We start from the raw sequence: 20,193 nt of genomic DNA on the forward strand, positions 1-20,193 counted from the left end.
AAGTGCCATGCAAAAGGATTGGACGTGGACTAGTCTCAATGGCAAGCGTTCAATACTCGTTTAGGTTTCGTCTCCCAAGGAAACAAACATCCCAAATCCTCATTAAATTGTTAATTTAGTGTTCCGACAGCACCGGGCTAATAAACACCCTGTTAAATTAATACTGCTCTGAAAGTGTCACGTAAATCTAAGAATGACTACTTTTGTAATAGCCCCCTTTTTTTATACAGGGGATCTTGTTACATTATGTGGGTGTACCTAATGTTCTAATCAATCCTTCCAAATCAACTGAAAATTGGATTTACTGCTAACGCTCCCATTTATTGCGCTCTTAATTACAAATGGGTTGGGCAAGCAAGCTAGCGTGCTTACTTACTTACTTACGTCTTCATTGGTTATCTTTTGATTTCCTCCAGGGACAAACATTGGGGTTTGTTATCTATTCCCGTTTGATTTTTTTTTCTTCTCTTTTGGCCCGTGGGCACTTTGGACTCTTGTGTTTATCCTCCACGCATAAATAAATGACTAATCCTGCATAAACGGCACTTTTTAGATTGCTTTCCAACACGGGGAGAGTCAAACCCAGGGTGTTTGCGTCGTGGTTTACTGGCCGTCCGTCACGCACCTGCTCCTCCCGGAGCACAAAGACCGACCGGTCGTGCTTGCCGATTGGCTGGCGATGACGTAATCTCTCCAGCAGACGTCGGCGCTACTGTGTTTTTTTGTGGCGTGTCGGCGAGTAATTGACCCTTGTAAGAGCAGGCTGGGGGGATGAAATGGGATTGTTCACACGCCGGTTGGTGGCGTCGAGCGTGATAGACGTCCAATGGCGGGGCGTCCGGTTGTCAGAGTGCTGTGAATTTTTAATGTTGCCAATAAGTGGAAGGAAGGTGGGCAGATAGCTATGTCTTTATCTCTTCTTACTACATTTTTTATTCATTTTCTTTACTGGATACTTGTCAACTTATGTGTTTTTGATTATTTCAAAATGTGTATGCGGTATATCAACTTTTGTATGGGATTTTTTAAGTCAGTTTTTTTGTAAAACTGATCTGGTTTTACACATTTCGGCTCTAATCGCTATATAAATATAGCATGTCAGCAAGCAATGTACCCAGACAGTCAAACTTGGCGAAATTTACAGAATCTTGAATCTTGGATTACGTCCACTTTTGGGAAATTTCAGACTTTTTTAAGTGCGCCCTATGTGAGTAAATATGTGCCATATTCCCAAGGGGAATTGAATTGAATGCTTCTATTGTCATTATACAAGGATAATGGGAATAAATGGCAATCATTAATAAAGGGAGCAATTGGTTGAGGTTGACAGGTATGGTACTGCTTATCCTCACAAGGATCTTAGGGGGTGCAGGAGCCTGTCCTGGCTAACTACGGGTAACAGGATGAATTGGTGGCAGGTCAATCGCAAGGCAGGAGTAAGAAGACAGCCAATCATAGCTAGGGGAAATTTAGAGTTCAACCAGCCTACCATGCATGTTTTGGGGATTTGGGAGAGGAAACTGGAGTACCCAGGAGAAAACCCACGCAGGCCTGAGAGAAGCATGCTAACTCCCCACAGGCAGGTCAGGACATGGGATTCAACCCTTGATCTCAAAAATGTAGTGCAGCCTCTCTCTCTTTTCAGATACAAATATATATATATCTAGTACACCTATAGACATATATTTAAAATCGATTTCAGTATCATGTGTGTATGTGTGTATACTATATCTGCCACCCTTCCGCTAGTTTCGAACATATGACATCATGATTTTTGCACGCCACGAAGCGGCCAAAAGAGAAGATCATTCTTTTGTCAGCCTCAAATAAGAAAATCTAATCAGCAGAGTATATTTCTTCTTTTACTCACGCTCCATGGCACCGTCCCCCCCCCCCCCCCCCCCCTCAAAAAATGTCAATGCCACACACGGGCGTCGCCGCCACGGCTTTGTCGTTAACACATCAGACCGAGGAGACGGATGCGACCCTATCGATCGATGCGGAGGCGCGGAAACGTATCGAGCGTCGGATGAACTAAAAAGGGAACGTCTCGCTCTCAGGGGGGGCCGAGAAAGAAACGTGACCTTTTCATAGTCGTTGCCCTGATAGTTTGTGGCAGTCGGGCGAGGGCGCGGCCGCCCGTCCGTCCGCCCCGGCCGGGAAATTTTCCTGCGATTTTGCGCCCCGTCAACCGGAAGAGTTGGACTGATTCACTACTCCTTTGTGTTGGCCATTCTTAGGATAATATGACTGATATGATGCTGATTTTTATTTTATTTTCCTTGTTTGGATTGATTTCTTAGGCTAGGGTTACCTTGCAGTGATCCATTGTGTTTTGATGCCTATGTCGGTTTATATTCTGACAAAATACTTTCATGCACGATTTAAGAGGACATTTTGAGTCCCCTATTTGACATCCAACTGTAGTTTTTGTTGCCCACATGTAGTTTACAATGGACAATGGAATGAAGGAATTATTAGATTATAATAATAGATAAGCGGTAGGGTAGATCTTTGTAAATAAGACGTTAGTGAAGGCTCCATTGATATATTTTTTTTAATAGAAACACCAGTAATATTAAGTAGAACAATAGATAATAGGTAGTATAGATATAAATCTTTCTAAATAATATATAACTGAAAGTTCCATTTATATTTTAAGTAGAAATATTTATATTAAACTCTTGTTAAAATAATATTTAATATAGAAATGATTGGCTGGTTATAAAATCAGCTTGCCCATACTTACCTGAGATAGGCTCCAGCACCCCCAGGATGTAATTGGAATAAAAAGAAATTTAAAAAAAATAAGGATTGGGGGCGGGTAGGAAAAATAATACAGACATAAATTCAAATTCTGGGAATTTTCTTGATTTATTTTTATCTTGTGACCTCGCACAGCTTAAGTCTTTGGCCGCCATTGACGTCCATTTAACGAGCCAATCCCGCCCCCTTTTAATGGATGGAGAGGTCGATTGCTGTCAAGAGTTTTTAAATCTCAATTCCCCTCTTTTACTAACTACCACCGTGACTAGTGTCCCTGAAGGGGTTAACCATCAGTTGACAGATGCTTACTGTACGTGCTACGTTTACACTATAAAGACACAAAATGATGATAATCTAAATTCCTTCGTGCCCAAGGGCAGATGAACATTTGTAAAGTGCTTCATTTTGGCGTCACTTTGGGGATTTCGGGCGACGTCGAATCGAGGGAGCCGAGAGACCAGGAGGCAACCATGGGATAAAAGTCTAGTAGAACGGCAACGCCGAGTTGGATCCGGTCGGGAACAGAAGGAGGCTAATCTGCGCTCGCAATCGTCATTCGGCGGGCGCCTGTGCCGCCTGCTTTGTATTCCTGCCAGAGCATCTGGGGAATGAAAATCACAGTTGATAAGGGGTAGAACGTGGGAGGGAACCATCGGGAGGGGAAAAGGGAAAACTATTAGCGCTTCTTGCCAGCGCTTGGCTAACCTGGCCAAGCTCATTTCCTCCAAAAGCCACGCTTGCCTTATCGCTCTTTGTTCTCGGAAAAAAAATGCTCCGATTGCTTTGCCAGGTGGCAAAAAAAGAAAAAAAGAAAAAGCTAGAAATGATACGTATTAGTCCTTGTACAGGTGAGGAGAACCAATGTCAGAACAATAATAAGCTTTTTAAAATTAGAGGAAATGATCAGGAATCCTATTCTGTTGTTGTTACTTCAACCACAGTTTTACTACACTGTGGCCATGTCAAAAGAAAAAACAAATTCCTTTTGGCAGGAGATAAAATTTAGTCACAAAGTAAATATTGACTGGGAAAACCAACATCATGTGACAGGAGAGCGATTCACACTTTTTGAATAGCGCTGAAACATGAGCCAGTTCTCCCACTTTTATGCCATTGGCGGCACTGTCCATGGTGCTGAAACATGAGCCAGTCTGACCAGTTTTCATGAATTGGATCTTGGTATTTGTCATGGATTTAATAATATAGTATTTTTAATTCATGGCTATTGGCAGCCCCCTTAAGTACAATCTTTAAATCGGGTTGCCCCCCCCCCCCCCCCCCCCCCCCCCGGAAACAAAGCCTAGCTAAGATGAGACCCCACGACAAAGATGAGTTCGACCCAGCCGTGACGTCCCCCGCAAATGAACACATCAGATAGGAAGCAGATGGATACAGACGTGGCAACAAAAGACAGAATAACAAACGCAAAGTCCCCCTTTTGTAGTAGACACCCACTGGTTCGTCTGCCTTCCTTTAGTTTGGCAAAAGAGCAATGGAGTCGTAGTGAAATGAGCTTTTTCTTGCTCGACTGTCAACGTCTTTGCGCCGTCGAACCAAGAGGCGAGCGATAAAGGCCGCCGAAACGATAACCCGCCGACAGCTAGCTAAAAGAAGCGTTCTACTTAAATGAGTTCTCACGAGAAATACAACTGTAGTGGTTCTTCCAAAACTATGACCGTATTTTTCGGACTATAATGCGCACAAAGCAGATTATTTCTTATTAGAGTAGTCCCTAATATCCATGACATCTTTTTTGTGCTGTTGTTATGCTAATAAAAATCGGTGAAACTTTAGTAAGGATACAACAGTTATAAATAAAAATCCTAGTATAATAGTGTAATGAAAATTGGCCAGATAAATAGTCAACGTCCCTATAAAGAGCTGATGTTATTTCATGTAAAAACCTTAATGCTTGCTCGTCACATATCCAGCCGGCTCCGGTTTCCTAGTAACAACCCGAAGGAAGTGGTACCGCCTCGATAGCTGACACGTGTGTGACAAACTTGGCCCATCAAGCAGCATATCCAACCTGATATCACATCCCGCGTCACGGGGGTTTTAATAATGAAGAAAAACCATCCTACGATGGTCGCCCCAAGTGCGTCTGCGAGTGGCAGATTATTTTTCCTTCAGATGAGTCGAACCCGCCCAGCAGAGTTGCTTCTCCTTCCTCCTTGGAAGCACGCCAGGCCCGTGGCGACCATATTTTTCTAACGTGGGCTACATGCGTTGAGTGTTCACCAAGCCGTGAAGCATTTTGGTAAACATGTTAATTCGGAGACCCACTTGTCAGGCGGTGTTAAACGCACTGGATGCAATGGTTCCGTTGTGTCAAACCGATGGCCCGGGGGGGGGCCAGAACCGAATATTCATCCGGTTGTTGTTATTGTTGTGGACGCCATCGTTGAAGTTGTATTCAAGAGTAGATGTCAGCGAATGAATGAATGTGATTGGTGGTTGCATGTCTATCAATGGCAGTGTGTTAAATGTATCTATTTTTCTTATTTTCTGTTACTTTTTGGTCATTTCTTGTTGAATTTGAGGCATTTCTGGGTCACTTTCTATGTATGAAGAGTAAGTGACTTATGCATGTGTCTGAAAATAATGGAAAATGACGCAAAATTAGCAGAAAATGATTGGTAATTGGCTTAGAATGGACACAAAGTGACCTGTAAATGCCTCCAAAACCTGGTTTAACTGCCATCAACCAGTCAAAGTGGATTGGACACCATCAGTGATTTAATTGAGTTAACCAATGAGATAATGGAAACTTATATAGCGAAAAATATCACTAGAAACCTGTTGATTCTTTTCAAAAATGATCTGTGGGTTCTTTGCTCTATATCACAATATCGTCATTGTTTCGCGCCTATTTGTTCGTTTTATTTTTACTAATCCGTCCCTTATGCCAAGCGAGGCCTGTTTTCAGTCCTATTTTTTTTTACAGCCACTTTTAAAAACATCCCCTAAACTTTATTATGCTTTTTTCTGACACCAATGGGGTGATTGCATTGCGAATTCTGCCGCAGACTACTTGATCCCACTCGTGGCTGGACACTAGAGCCGTTGTCCAGGAAACTGACTTCCCATCTGCTCTTATCGACCAATTCTTTTGGTCAGAGCGGGAAAAAAATCACGGCAGCTCATTTGGCAACCGGCTCTCCCACTTGGCCAGGAAGTGGGTCGGCTTTCCCGGGTCGCTCAAATAACACTCGGGCCCAAGTTTGTATTTTAGTTTGTCGTTGAAGCGAAATCTCTGTTCATTTTGTTCTTTTTCTCAACTTGGACAACATTTGAAAAGATTGCTAAATGGCAAGGCTAATGACAAGTGGCAGTAGAGAGGCGGACGGCACGAATCTTTCTCGTCGATTAAAGCAGTAGATAAAAGAGGACGCCTGTTGTTGCTTCCTGGGCTTTGACATTTGGAGTTATGTGCTCTGTTTATAGCTTCGACTCAACTTCACACCTTCGCCTGCTTTTTTTTTTATACTAACCACTTAGTTTTCCTTTTGGTTTGCCTCCTTTTCACTTCACATGCTGGAATAAGTGAGAAAAAGATGTGAAATGTTGTTGTTGTTGTTCTTGTGAGATTGACTTTGAGCTATTACTGTGTTGTCATTGGTGAACCGATTGTCTTCAACTTTGGGGGAGATGTAGTACGTATTGCTTTGTATCTATAAGTCATTGGAGCTTCATTGTTGTTGTTTTTTATACTGCCGTTGTGATTAATTGATTATTTAGTAAAATTTGTCAGTAGCACATGTAATTTTTGCTGCCTTTGGGGTAGAGGGTGGGTATCCACATCTTTTAGCCTGTAGTGTGTTGTGGTATAGTCTTTCTTGTTGTTTTTTTTAAATTCGCAATTGTATAAATGTCAGTTTTCGCAATGTTTGCTACTGTAAGTGCATCATTGGTTGCAGTGGCTAACAACTACATCACAATTTAGACATAATAATGCATAACACTACGTATTTTTAAACCAAAACTGTTCAAAAATGAATGTTTTTGTTGAAATTATGGGGAAAATAGTCTTTTTTGTAATGGTAATTGATTAATCATTAAAAATATTCATATTTGAGTATATATATTATAAAATAATAAAACATCAGGGAAAATATTCAAATATGATGCTCATTTGGTGAAAAAATACTATGAAAATATCGCAGGGAGATAAATCCCTATTCTGTTTAATGATACTAGTAATATCAAATGTATGTATAGTTTTCATGGAGTATGTTTTGTGGTAGTTAGTAAAAAAAATACATTTATATTGAAGCCTTGCATTAACAGTGGTAAAGTGTTAATAGCTAGTTTAACTTGGGCTAAACTTTAAGACACTTTCTAAACTGCGTACTCTTCTTGTGTAGGAATTGTTTTGTTTATTTTGTGTGTGACAAAAACAGCATCGGGTTGGCTTTGAGAGTGAGAGAGGGGGAAAAAAAACCCAAAAGATTTGTAGCTGCATGCAAATGAGATGTGTCTGAGCTTTCCCATTCCTCGCTCCTCTCGCATCGATCCGTGTCACTGGCTGACATTTACTCCACTAAAGGTGATCGAAGGTGCAGATGAATCACCTGTACTTGTTTGGCATGGAGCTCCCAACAAAGAGAACATGGCGGTGGGAAATACTTTTGTTGTTGTTGTTGTTCATTTCACAGTATTAAGCGTTATCTACTTGTTTGTCAAGCCCACTGCGCACATCCCATAATGATCTTTACTGTTGTGAATGCTGACTCAGCAAATTATAAGGAACTCTTTAGACTCATTTCAATTTTAGGTTTAAAAATGATAATTCAGGTTATTCTTTTAAAAATGTGTATTGCGATTGGATGGCAAACAGATAGCTGGGATAGGCCACGGCACCCCCTGCAATCCTTGGGGTTAGGCTATATGGAAGATGATTGACTCAGTGATACTTAAAAGAAAAAGAAAGTAAATATAAATATATTATCATTTTTTAAGTAATTCTAAAAAATATGTTGCCTTTATTTATGTTACACATATTCTCAGATTACTGTAGTTTTCTAGTTTTCATTAAGGACAACAAAAATTGATTTTCTCCAAATTTTCATGATGGGACGCATTTGACCCCTGGGCCTACAGTTTGATACCTGCCATTCTTTCTCGTATTTAGCACTTTCGGATTGGACGTCACGTGCTTCCATATGTGAAGGATATTGATGCAGCTCCCTAGTTTCTGTATCTTAAATTGTCTTATTTACGACAATAACCTGACCGGGGCGTCAGCAGTGCGCGGCTCCAAAACCCATATCACAAAAGCAAACGGTGCGTGAAATGCTTTTACGCGCATTACATGATGTGCAGGAATTGTGAGCGGAACACCAATTAAAATCACCGTTGCCTGTCGTTATAGAGACGCCGCTCGCGTCTTCCCATACGAAAAGGAAAAGTTAACCAATGGACGACTTTGGCTTTCCTTCTTTTTTGTTGCCTTACACCTGCAACACTCAAACCATGCTTTTTCCCGTCTCATTAACTTGGATGCGGAGGCGGGACTCGCCGTAGATTTGACAGCCGCCGTTGAGCGTGCGGGATGTTTATCAGCAGCAGCATCATCGTCGTCGTCATCGATGGCGTCGGCGGCGCTTATCGGGAAAGAAATTCTTTATGTTTTGTGACAGCGAGGCGGGGGGGCACCATCACTACGCCGGGCAATTTCTGTCATCTTTGATTTTTTTTCCCATTCGCTGTCACTCGAACATATTTTTGGGCTGGAAACAAAAATGGAGGTGATGGATGTCGGACTGAAAAGGGTGTCGGAGTCAATTCTTCCGTTTTTGAAGTGGTGATGGGATAAATGAGTTCATTTGTGTGATGAGAATTAGTATAGAGTAGTAGTAGAAAATTTTATATATTTTTTATATATATATATATATATATATATATATATATATATATATATATATATATATATATATATATATATATATATATATATATATATATATATATACACGTGTGTGTATATATATATATATATATATATATATATATATATATATATATATATATATATATATATACACGTGTGTGTGTGTATATATATATATATACACGTGTGTGTGTGTGTATATATATATATATATATATATATATATATATATATATATATATATATATATATATATATATATATATATATATATATATATATATATATATATATATATATATATATATATATATATATATATAAATATATATATATATATATATATATATATATATAAATATATATATATATATATATATATATATATATATATATTTAGCTACCTTAACTATGTACTTTGATATCTTATATATTTATTATATAGTTTATATATAGTTTTTCAAACGTACAAAAAATGTTGATTTATTTTAAAGTAATTTTGAGTTTTTTTCTCACATTACATAAATTCCCATCATAAAAGTTACGTATCACGACTTGACTTGCATAATATTACAGTTCTCGCCAATACCGAACTTTATTCTCAAAATATGACAATTTAATCTGCACTTACCATGACTTTTTCCTCGTAGTTCTGTTTTTCTTTGCCTTGCCCCAATACGGTTCATCCTTTCATTTGTGGAAGCTTTTCACACACGGTCAGATAGGAAAGAAGAAAGTGCAAGTGTTGCCCAAAGCTCTCTCGTCCAGATTTTAAAGCGAAATAAAGGCTAGAAAGAATCCATTCATGGCGCCCAGCTATTGTGCATGCTTAGTTTCATATTTAGGCCACCGATTGCCCAGGCACAACCTTCCGACCGTCGTCGTGAACAGTGCGGATAGAGTAGTCCTGAGCGGCTCTCTTTTGGGGAGGGGGGACGCCGCGGTGAAGGATGTTCGGCGAGGAATACCAGGTGTTCTTGCCTGATGTTGGCCAGGTGTTGGTGTTGGAATGCCAGGACGCTGGTGGTAAGCAAGTGCTGTGTTTACAAATGGCCGTCTGCGGGATTCTTACCAAGAAATGCTTTGCTTTTCTCTGCTCTTGCCAAATTGCTCTTTTTGCTGGGCAGTTTTTGTTGGCAATTTTGGCTAAAATTGTGTTGGTCTTTTAGTAAAGCTACGAGGAAACTTGGGAGAAGATGTAAAATCTGTATGATTGAACGTGTTTTAGCACCATTGATGTAAATGGTCATCGATGGCATCTGTTGAGTTGGCTTGTTTAATAGCAAGATATTTTTCCTTGTTGTCTTTTCCTTTAAGGTAGGGCTGCCCAAACAGTTTTTCCTCCTAGTGCCACTTGCAAAAAATAGGATTTTTTGTTTAGTTTAGGGTCCATCTAGTTTTCAAGCTCAAAAGTGCAACCACCTGTGTTGAACTCAAGCTTCTTATGCCAGCCTATTCAAGTATGCAGTATGTTTTGTTACTAGCTAACGCGGACACTTTGCGATGATTAACCAAACTCATTAAATACACTGATTTGCTCTTGTAACTTGCATATTTCTGGATGATTAAAGACCAATCAAATCTTCACGTCAGGCGAAAAAGAAATGGCGAATACTGAAGAGTCAATGTCAGTTTTGCCATCCGCCCCACATCAGCGCTTATTATTGATATGGCTGTGAGGAATAAGGACCTTCACTCCATAATCAATGCTCATTTTTCTAGCTTGTACGCCACGTGGCTGTCCGGACAACTCCAATAGATAGTCCAGCTCCTTCTCTGGAACGGAGCCGGCTAATTGGCCCACTGTCTGCTCTTGGAAGTCACTTTCCAAAGGCTAAGGGGGCCAGCATTGCCACACTTTGCCTGTTTCCCCTTCAACATTACCAACTCTGAGTTCATATAGGATCTATAGGTGTTTTTTTTCCCCCACCCTGTACTTTCTTGTCGTTACTTGAGCGTTAAATTAACCTTGGGAGCCATTAAATTGGCTCCAGAGAAAGTCTCCGAGGGCCGGTTTTTAATGGAAAATTGTTTGTTTACATAACGGTGGGAGGATTGTAATGGACAGTCAACAACGTATTGGACAGGAGAAAGAAAACTGCTTGTGAAGGTCTTTAAGTCGTCAAGTGATTTTACGTGACGTCTCGCATTGACCAATAGTCACTTTAGCGTATTAGCACTTGGCGCACTGAAAGTGAGGAGACACAAATCGACAAATTTCCAACACTGTTCGCTCCATCATCCACGCTTATTCATAGTATGGAATTTCATGAAAATAGCCGTTTATATAAAGAAAATAGTGGTGAAAGTGGGGAAACCTTAAGTTAAAATAATCAAAAACAATAGAAGAAATAATAGAAAATGAATGAACTAATTCCTATTATGGTTTGATCAGACATTGTTAATTGACGTCTACTAGTGATAAAATCATTTAATTTGATGTCACTTTAGTTCCGTATTAAGTGCACCATCATAACAAATTTCCCACAGATATTTTCAACATAACTATTGAGCAAGGATTCCCTCAGGGTATTTTCCCAACTCATTAAAATGAGTTTGAGTGAAGAAAGAAAAGCACTAAAAAAGCACAACCTTGCTGTCAATGACAAAACATTCTCAAAACACGATTCATTTTCATAACGATAGACAAATTTAGCCAACAAAGGCCTGGGCTTCGACGTCACTTTGTTCGGGGAAACAAAATCAAATCAAATAAAACGGTGTCGGTGAGAAACGACTCTTTTTTTGATGCGCGTTTGCACGCTGGAGAAAAACGACAGATAGACGGCAAGCTGAGATTTGGCCCGCCTCGGCGAGAGCGTGCGGGTGGCGGCGGCGGTAAAGGACGTGTGAAGGTCGCCAGAAGAGGGAGGACGCCGCTACCTCGCCGAGCATAAAATAGAGCAACCTTCTCCGCTTGGGATGATAGTTTAGATGATGGTGTCCTCCAACCGTAATAGCCTGCACTTTTCTTGATGCAGAACTATGTACACAACTAGAAAGTAAAATGGAGGTCACACTATTTCAGTTATATATTTTTTTGTCCTTTCCTGGTAGTTCGTTGGAGTAGTTGTTGTCATTGAACCCCTTTATTGCACTGCTAGGGGGCAATGGTCTCAAACATGAAGCCTGGGCGCCGATTGTGGACCATTTCCAATTGGAATTGAAATTCATTCTTTTGACCATCCCTGTTTTTTCCCCATTTAATCCGAATTTGGCAAAAGACCGCGACATTTCCGGTTTTTTTTCAGCCCTCACGGCAGTAAGCCAATGACTCTGACAGAACTTTGTCTCCCAGGCCAACATTCCGTGGCGCTGTCCATGAATAAGTCAGCACCCAAAGGTGCCTCTGCCTAATGAGCTACTTTGCATGGCACCGTCTTTAGGCCTTTTTTTCCCCGAGGCGATGAAGACGGCGCCGATGCCGCGCCCTTGACTCGACTCGACTCCCGCGCGGTCCAACCGGTTCGGGATGTAAGTGCTTCTGACGAGCGGGAGGGGGGGGTGGATCCGTCCCACCGGCGAAGGGTTGAGATAGTCCTATCGCGCCGCCCTTCCCCACGCCGGCAGAATCTAGGTCAGGCATGGCGTGACGGACAGGCAGCCATTCTCTAACACTTCAAGAAAAAATAAAAAGCTGCAAAGTCCTTGGTGCAGGGGTGTCGAAGCTAGCTAAGTGAAGTTAAGGAAGGGCGACAACAAACGTTTAATGCTTTTTAATAAATCAACTCTTTAGCAGACATTGAGTGCGATTGCCGGGTCAAATAGTTTGCATGTCTATTACTGTTAACAACACTATCATTTGATAGCATTTGATGAATTTTGTGTCAATGGCAGTGAACAATTTGAGATAAAATGAGGGAAAATATTGTATTACCTTGTTACCTTGTCTACCTTTGTTCTTTAAAGTCAAAAAATAATGTTTGAATTGTATGAAGTAAATCATCTCTTTTCTTAAAAAGGGTGGTACCTAACTTTTTAAAAGGGAAATAACTCTAACTACCTCATTATTATAAAACATCTCACTAGTATTTATTCTAGACTAGTATCACTAAATATCCACTTATATTTTACATTTTTCCTCCAAGTAAGGAAAACTGTCATGAAATTATTCATTTTCTATACTGCTTATCTTTGCAAATCACAGCTCTCAAAATTATTTTTGTCATTAAATTAAAACCACTTAAGTTAAAAAACAATAATATAGAGTGAATATAGTATTGTCATTCCTCTCTCCAGACATTCAATTGCAATTTTATTCTCCACACATGATTTACCTTGGCTGGCCACAGAAAAACAACATGGCGTGCTGAACCTCACCCCCAAGTCCTTGAGTTTGACACCTGTTCCTTGGCCTCCCCCAGACCTCTCCTCCTCCCCCCCACCCTTCATCCCTCCCTCCCTCTCTCCCTTCCTTCCTTCCATGATGCTATTCCTCCCTCGGACACATCCTTCCCAGTCCGTATTCCCCACGTCTGGACTTGCGAGTTTCCCCTTTAGACAGACGGAACGGGGTCGCTCTCGTTTGTCGCCAATCTTTCCCCAACGCGACGCGTGTCCGATTGGCCGCCGAGGATGACAAGGGCACGATCCCAACTGTCTTCCCGGCTTGTCAACATATGACCGGGGTGAGTTTTAATTCCTCTTACCACTACTCGGATTATATATCTTTTCTACTCTGCGCTTCCCCCACTGTTCTTTTTTTCGCTTCCTCGAGCGTTGGAAGTCATTATAATTCCGCTCACTGTGCGCCCGCTCCCTAATTTGTTCTGCCTCTGACACTAATTTGCAGTCAGGTAGAAGAGACAAGTAAAGAAAATGTCAAGGCTTTTCCAAACTCAAGCACGCAGGGTCAATTCTTTTCACGTCATCATTCCACGAACACATTTTTTTTTAGTCCCATGGCGACCAATCATCCCGCTTTGAATGGAATTGGAACTGGTAGGGTGCCGGTGAGCAAATAGTTGATGCTTTGATATGCTTTTGAAAATCGGTGGAGAGATGAGCTAGTTATGACTTTAATTGGAATATGCATGCATTGACTTTGATGGGGATGACGGCCCCGACCAACATGGCTGCCACGAGGACATGTCGGCAGGGGCATTGAAAGGACTTTTTACGCTTCTGCTTTGAATTGAAATTATCATTATGAGTAGATGTCCCATCTTTTTGACCTGGGAATGTGGTGGCAAATACATTTGTTCCTATATGTATGTATATATCTATATAGTTCAGCAACACGGTTATTTAGTCATATATTTATTCATGTATTTATTTATTAACTTAATACCTATCTATTTATACCTTTCCTATTTCTGCATCCTCTTGCTACTCTGACAACGAAATTTCCTGAGTATGGGATGAATAAAGTTATCCAATCCAATCATTGGCTGCCAACCGTCCTACTTAAAATAGATTGGACGATCACATTTATACTATAACATACTGTGCTTTGACAATCTTTTGAAAATGGTTCGATGGATGAGATACCTATAATGTTTTGTTTTGAATTTGAATGCCTACAACTTTGATGGGAATGTGGCTTTTGGGCGGCCATGTTGGTAGAGGCGACAAAAATCCCCACTGAGGCACTCTAGGTGAATTGAGGCTGATTACATTGATTCCAGCTTTAGATGGAGGGTTTAATGTAAAATTGCAATGAGTTTCTCTTGTAACTGTCAGGCTTACAGTCATGATTCCACACCTTTTCCCCTGACACGTGGTGGGATTACCTGCTCTCCAAGGGGGGAGATCTCTTTCTCTCTTTTGACACTGGTTTCCTGTGTGTTTCTGAAAGAATGAAGATCAACACTCACTGTAATTGACATGTTCAAAGCTGAAAAATGCCTGGCCTCTGATCATTCCCTAAAATCTTTCCGTGAATTGCTTTTTTTTTGCCGAATAGGCTGTCTTTGGTCTGTGGCTCTTTGTAGTACAAATCGCTCCATCCCGGTGAAGTGTTGTTATTATTCTGCACGAGAAGCGATGGAATTTCATCAGGTTTTTTTTGACATGTACGCGGTTTTCCGCCAGCTGGTAGAGGACAGATTTCTGTGAGGTAGGAATTTGCCAGTAGAGGGCCGTGCAGAATTATTGTTGTTGTTTGACGAGGCTGACAGCTGCCTTTACGTCTTTTATTTGCAACTTGTGGCCAATATTTTTTTTATTTTACGTGTTCCCAAAAAGTTTAAGATCAGTTGCTACTTTAATGATCCTGAAGGATCTTTTAACCCTCGTGTAAAATCCATTATTAGGCTTCTCGACAGAGACAGCTTGGCATTCATCAGCACTTGAATGAAAATGACCTTCCAAGGTCTGTCCATCAATTCCACGTCCTTGACGATGGCTGCGTAGCATGAAAGTGGCGCGCTTCAATGCTAACGGGCTGAAACGGGGAGGGGTCGCTTCAGATGAAGATGTCAAGCTATCATCCAAACGGCGCCAGCTTTGATTGCGACAAGCTTCTCCCGTTCTCTCATCTTGAACAATTTACGAGACATTTGTCTGTAATCCGGCACAAACCCCTGGCGACGCATTCGATCTCATCAATTATGCAGATGTTGCTGTACCAAGGCGAAAAAAAACACATTCCGAGTTAATGTCAATGATTTTCGGGGAGGAGAGCAATAAACAAACTGTCAATTGTTCGCCTATAAGGTAATAAATGTGTCGTAAAGTCCTACTATCTCCAGTTTCACACACTAATTAACTGATAGAATGTCAGTGTATTCAAAAATCAATGATTAAAACTCATGCAGATCCATAAGTATACAGAAATAGTAAAATAAGAATAAATTGCATAGTTGAAACTGCTCAATGGAAAAAAAGTAATTGAGAATCGTTGTTTTTATCGTGTGATGAAACGGAATACAAACAAAATCCTGATTTTAATGGCTTATTGGAGAATTTACCTTTCAAGTTCAAATCATCATAACACATTAACATCTTGGATCTCACTTGCCTACTAAATAGTCCATTTATAGAAAAGTACCCCTGATGTGATAGTGATCCTTTTAATGAGAAAGCGCAGTTAGGGAGCGACACAGGATATTTTACCTGATGCTAGTGTACACTCGGTGAGTGTCAAGGTTAACAATGGCCTCCGAGGGCTCCACAGCTGTGCCGCACACGGATTAAGCCACCACATGCCGGCCGACGGACACGTATTGTCTAGGATTTCTTAGCGCGGCGTTTGTTTGCGTGTGCTTAGCTAACCTTACAGCGGGTGTCAGTGGCTCACAAGGACGAGTAAACAACAAGTACCGCACACTCAATTTTGCATCAGAGCGAAGCAACACGACACCCAGCCAACAAATTGGCTGCGCCAGAATAAAAACAAACAGAATACACACAGCTCGGAAGGGCGACCCCGTTCACTTTTTCAGACCAAACGGGCGTCTTAATTGCATTGAAATCTCGGCGGGTTGGCTTTATCTTCCGCCGGAGAGGGAGCGATTTAGCCTCGGTTTGGTTTTTGTTTACGCTTCCCGAAGCCCACGCCATCGTCAAGCTTACTGATGTGCCTTTACATTCCGTCAGAAAAAAAGCGATGGCGCCATTAGAAGCTGTAATTGCATATGGAGCTCAGGGAAAAGGTATTGGAGTTATGTACTTGCCCCCTGTTTCACCTAGTCTCCATTCTTTTTTTATTTATTTTTTTGTTCTTTCCTACCTTGGAGAGAAGTCACATATTCTTCATTTTCTTGAGAGAGAGGCATCTTGAAAGCACCCCTCCATCACATTCCATAGTCAATGCGTGTATGTATTTATCTATATTTGTATTTTTATAGCCCTCCATATTATCATTACTTTCAACATATCAGTTGACAGGTATTTAAGTACACATGGAATGTCTGATTAAGCTATGGTAGCAATAAGTCGAAATAGTATGCATTTAATATGAGAATTTTTTTATTTTGTTGTTTTTTGGGTGTTTTTTTATGTCACACAGGCACGCACGTATTGGAATCAAGGGCTAAAAATATATCAGTGCAACACTAGAAAATTGTTATTTGTTGTCAGTTTTATGTTATTTGATGTAGTTCCGTTTTGGCGGACTTACTGTAGATTACGTTTACTGGACTGGTTGTGTTTGAGCAGGATGTGTTCGTAGTTTTGGTCAAAACGGGCCGAGTTCTACCTCGGGACACTTGCTTTCGTTGCTTGCGGCAGCACACAAACTCAAAAGGAGGAGATAAAAATGTTTGTCTTCATTCGTCTCCTGAGTTGTTCTCATCCCTCTAGGACTTTTTTTTCACACTGGCGTAGTTCACGGTGCAGTAATCTAAGGTTACGGGGGTGCTATAATTCAACTTTATGTGTTTGGGGGCCCCTTTGGCCCCGTCTGCCGCAGCCGCTGACAAACGGCCCAGAGTCTGATGAGCCATGGTTTGCCCTGAGAGCTTGCAATAAGAGTGACTATTTCAACAATTTGTTGTGATTTTTCTTCCTTGGGACCGCCGTGACAGCTGGCGGCTGTCTCTGCGCCGAGGGTGCCGCATTTTTGTTGACGGTGATGAGCTGGGGCGCCGTGAGTCGGCGGAATTTTGCAAGCCGGTTGGGGCTGTCGAGACGAACGTAATGACAGGGAAACTGCCGTTTTAGCTTTCTAGAGATCAGAGAACATTTTGGGTGAGAAATTACAACAAGGTTTCAGGAAATACTACAGAACTTTATACACATCTGTATATATATGTATATGTATGTATATATCTGTATATATGTTTATATATGTGTATATATGTATATATATATCTATAGATTTATGGAGTGTATGTATATGTATATATTTATGTGTATATATGTATGTATATATGTATATGAATATATATGTATGTATATATGTATGTATATATGCATGTGTATGTATATGTATATATGTATGTAGATATGTATGTATATGTAAATATGTATATGTATATATATGTATACATGTATGTTTATATATGTTTGTATATATGTATGTATATCCATATCTTTGTATATATATATATATATATATATATATATATATATATATATATATATATATGTATATATGTGTATATATATGTATATGTATGTATATATTTTTTTTTTCTCTCCGCAATATTGACTCTTTGTTTTTTAAGTTTATCATGTTTATCGATTTGTTAGTTACCATGGCTACCAGATGGCTGGTAACGCGTCTAACCACCTGATAACCTGCCCTGGCAGTCAAGCGGTATGAGCCTAAATGTTATTTTGCGGAGGCCAAATCAGCTTTGTTTCCCCATCCCTGATTGGATTCTATTAAACCCGCTATTAAACATGCGTTACTGCTCCCTCTTAAGTCATTACCGCTGCTGTTTTAACTTGCCGTTTGATAAATAAGTCTTCAACTAGAGACAATTAAATGGCAAATTTGTTGTTCTTCTCCAAGTATTGGGAATTAGCCGTGTCAGTGGCTTTGTGAGGACAAGGAATAGAAGCTGTGCTTAAGTCTTTGCTGCCTTTGCTGCTTCTGTCTTGTCAGCACAAGCTGGTTTGTCATTTTCCTTCCAAGGACGTCTGGATTTTTACTGATAAGGTTCAACTGGAACAGTTGGAAAACATTTTTAAAAAAACCTGCAAAGCGTTTTAAATCAGAAGCCTTTGGAGTATGGACCATTTCAGTGCTATTCAAGATGATAGGTGCCCAAATTGTGAATTAAAAATTTGTTCAATTTATTGTAAATCATACAACCAGATGAAAGTTGAAATATGTTATGCATTTGTTAAATTCATAAAATAAACTGCACTGAATCAATACATATTACGCAAATATAAATAACAGCTTTCATCTGGTTATGACATTACACTTGAAATATTCCGACTTTATTCCTGTCATTTTCTCACTTCATCGTCATATTTTTTATATATTTTTCCCCTTTGGTAGTTTGGCCTAAAATACTCGGTGGTAATATCCCCGGCCTGCAATTGGTTGTCTTTTTCCCGTTCCCGGCGGACCCCCGGCCCACCCCCCGAGTGTGTATTCAACGCTGTTTTATGGGCTCTTTTTATTAGCCATCGGTGCTAAGATTATAAGCATCCTCGTCGGTTCCGGTTACACTTGGTGAGCGGCGGGAGAGTTTGTCGATGGATGGAATTAAAATGAAAGACTCCCTTCTCAGGTTACCGTGAGAGCGCGTGGGATGGATCAGAGCAGGCGCTCCAAAGGAAGGAAGACGTGATATTTGAACTTATTACAAGGGATTTAATGAATTTTGCCAACGCAGTGTTACGTCTCCGCTGAGGTAGTGTATGTATTTCCTGCCGATTATCGGGGACCACTGCGCCTTTTGGGAATTTGCTCTATGTCGCCTTTTGTGAAGGATTAACTGGAAGAGATTTAAGGAAAATTTTGTATTTCGTAGCCGCTTTTTAGTTGGAAAATTGGGCCAGGTCAAAGATGGACCTTTTTTACATTGACAGTCATATTTTTGTGGGTTTTTTAAGTCACATAAACGAGTTAATTTTCAATCATAAGGCGCACCGAATTATCAAAACGCATTAAGGAATCAATGCAATATATTTGTCACAGTCATTATTTTTTTTATGTATGAAGTGGATTCTATGTTCAGATTCCAGTTAAACTAAACTACTCCAGTAATTACTACATCTAGTAAACCTCGAAATGACTTCATCTACTACTTTTAATTGGAAATGGTTTTATGAATGGATACATTTTCTTCCATCAGTAACCTTGGAAACGGCATTTTTTGTCATTTCTCCAACTAAATAGATTCAAAGCAATTAGGTACAATCAATTTTCCTAGTCAGGTGGCCATAACTATGCCCGATGGATGAGTGCTTAGTGGTTAACATGCTGGCCTCACGGCCTGGGGTCGAGCGTTCGATCCCAGGTGGGTCATCAATCTGTAGAGTTTGCATTGGTTTCCTCCCACTTCCCAAAAAACATGCATAGTAGGCTAATTGTAAGCTGACACCGATTCAGGGTGTCAGGGATAGGCTCTAGCACCCTCTGCAAGCGTTTGGGAACATGAATGAACGGATGCCCGTTGAAGACGGCGTCAAACCGTCAGGTGTGCTCTTGAATTGAGACCCTATTTTTCTTCTTCCTCACCCTCTTTTGACTTTGACTTCCTGTCAGCTTTGTTTTCTTTTGAAACTTTAATGAGGCACTCTCTTCTAAGAAAGCCTTTGAGGAAGGAGGACACTGGAGTTTGTTGTCAGGATAGGCACGTATTGCGCCACCGTAGCGCTTCAAAAGGCTTCAGCTGGCTCTTTCACGACTGCCAGAACGCCGGCGCCTCCTTGGCATCGCTGAAGTGCGTCTTCGCTAACTTTCCCGGCGAGTCCTCGTGGGACTTTTTAAGTCATTTGTAGGAAAACGCCTCAGCTTTGCTTGATCACTGACGTCGCTGCCGTGCTCTCGTTCAAATTTGCATATGTGGGAGAGTTTGTGAGTACCTTTTTTTTAAACATGCGAGTAGTGGGATGCCATGCCATGTCATTTGGGGGTCGTGTTGGAAAATATGAGGAAAAACGGGATGGCTGGCGGATAATGGGCTCGT

General features: G+C 40.6%; 1 protein-coding gene across 6 annotated transcripts in view; it reads left to right on the top strand.

Moving 5' to 3' along the window:
• The window catches only part of srcin1a (SRC kinase signaling inhibitor 1a), a 78,339-nt gene that overhangs the window by 22,080 nt on the left and 36,066 nt on the right, over positions 1-20,193 (top strand). For 3 of the 6 annotated variants that reach the window (XM_077734055.1, XM_077734059.1, XM_077734061.1), the window contains exon 1: positions 9,576-9,685. The exons of the other annotated variants lie outside the window; for them this stretch is intronic. In XM_077734055.1, the coding sequence (XP_077590181.1) occupies positions 9,610-9,685 (76 nt within the window). In that variant the 5' untranslated portion in view covers positions 9,576-9,609. Of the gene's footprint in view, positions 1-9,575; positions 9,686-20,193 lie in introns of those variants that run through there. 6 annotated transcript variants of the gene reach the window in all.

The sequence above is a fragment of the Stigmatopora nigra genome, chromosome 15, assembly GCF_051989575.1.
Source record: "Stigmatopora nigra isolate UIUO_SnigA chromosome 15, RoL_Snig_1.1, whole genome shotgun sequence".
NCBI classification, from domain to species: Eukaryota; Metazoa; Chordata; class Actinopteri; order Syngnathiformes; family Syngnathidae; genus Stigmatopora; species Stigmatopora nigra.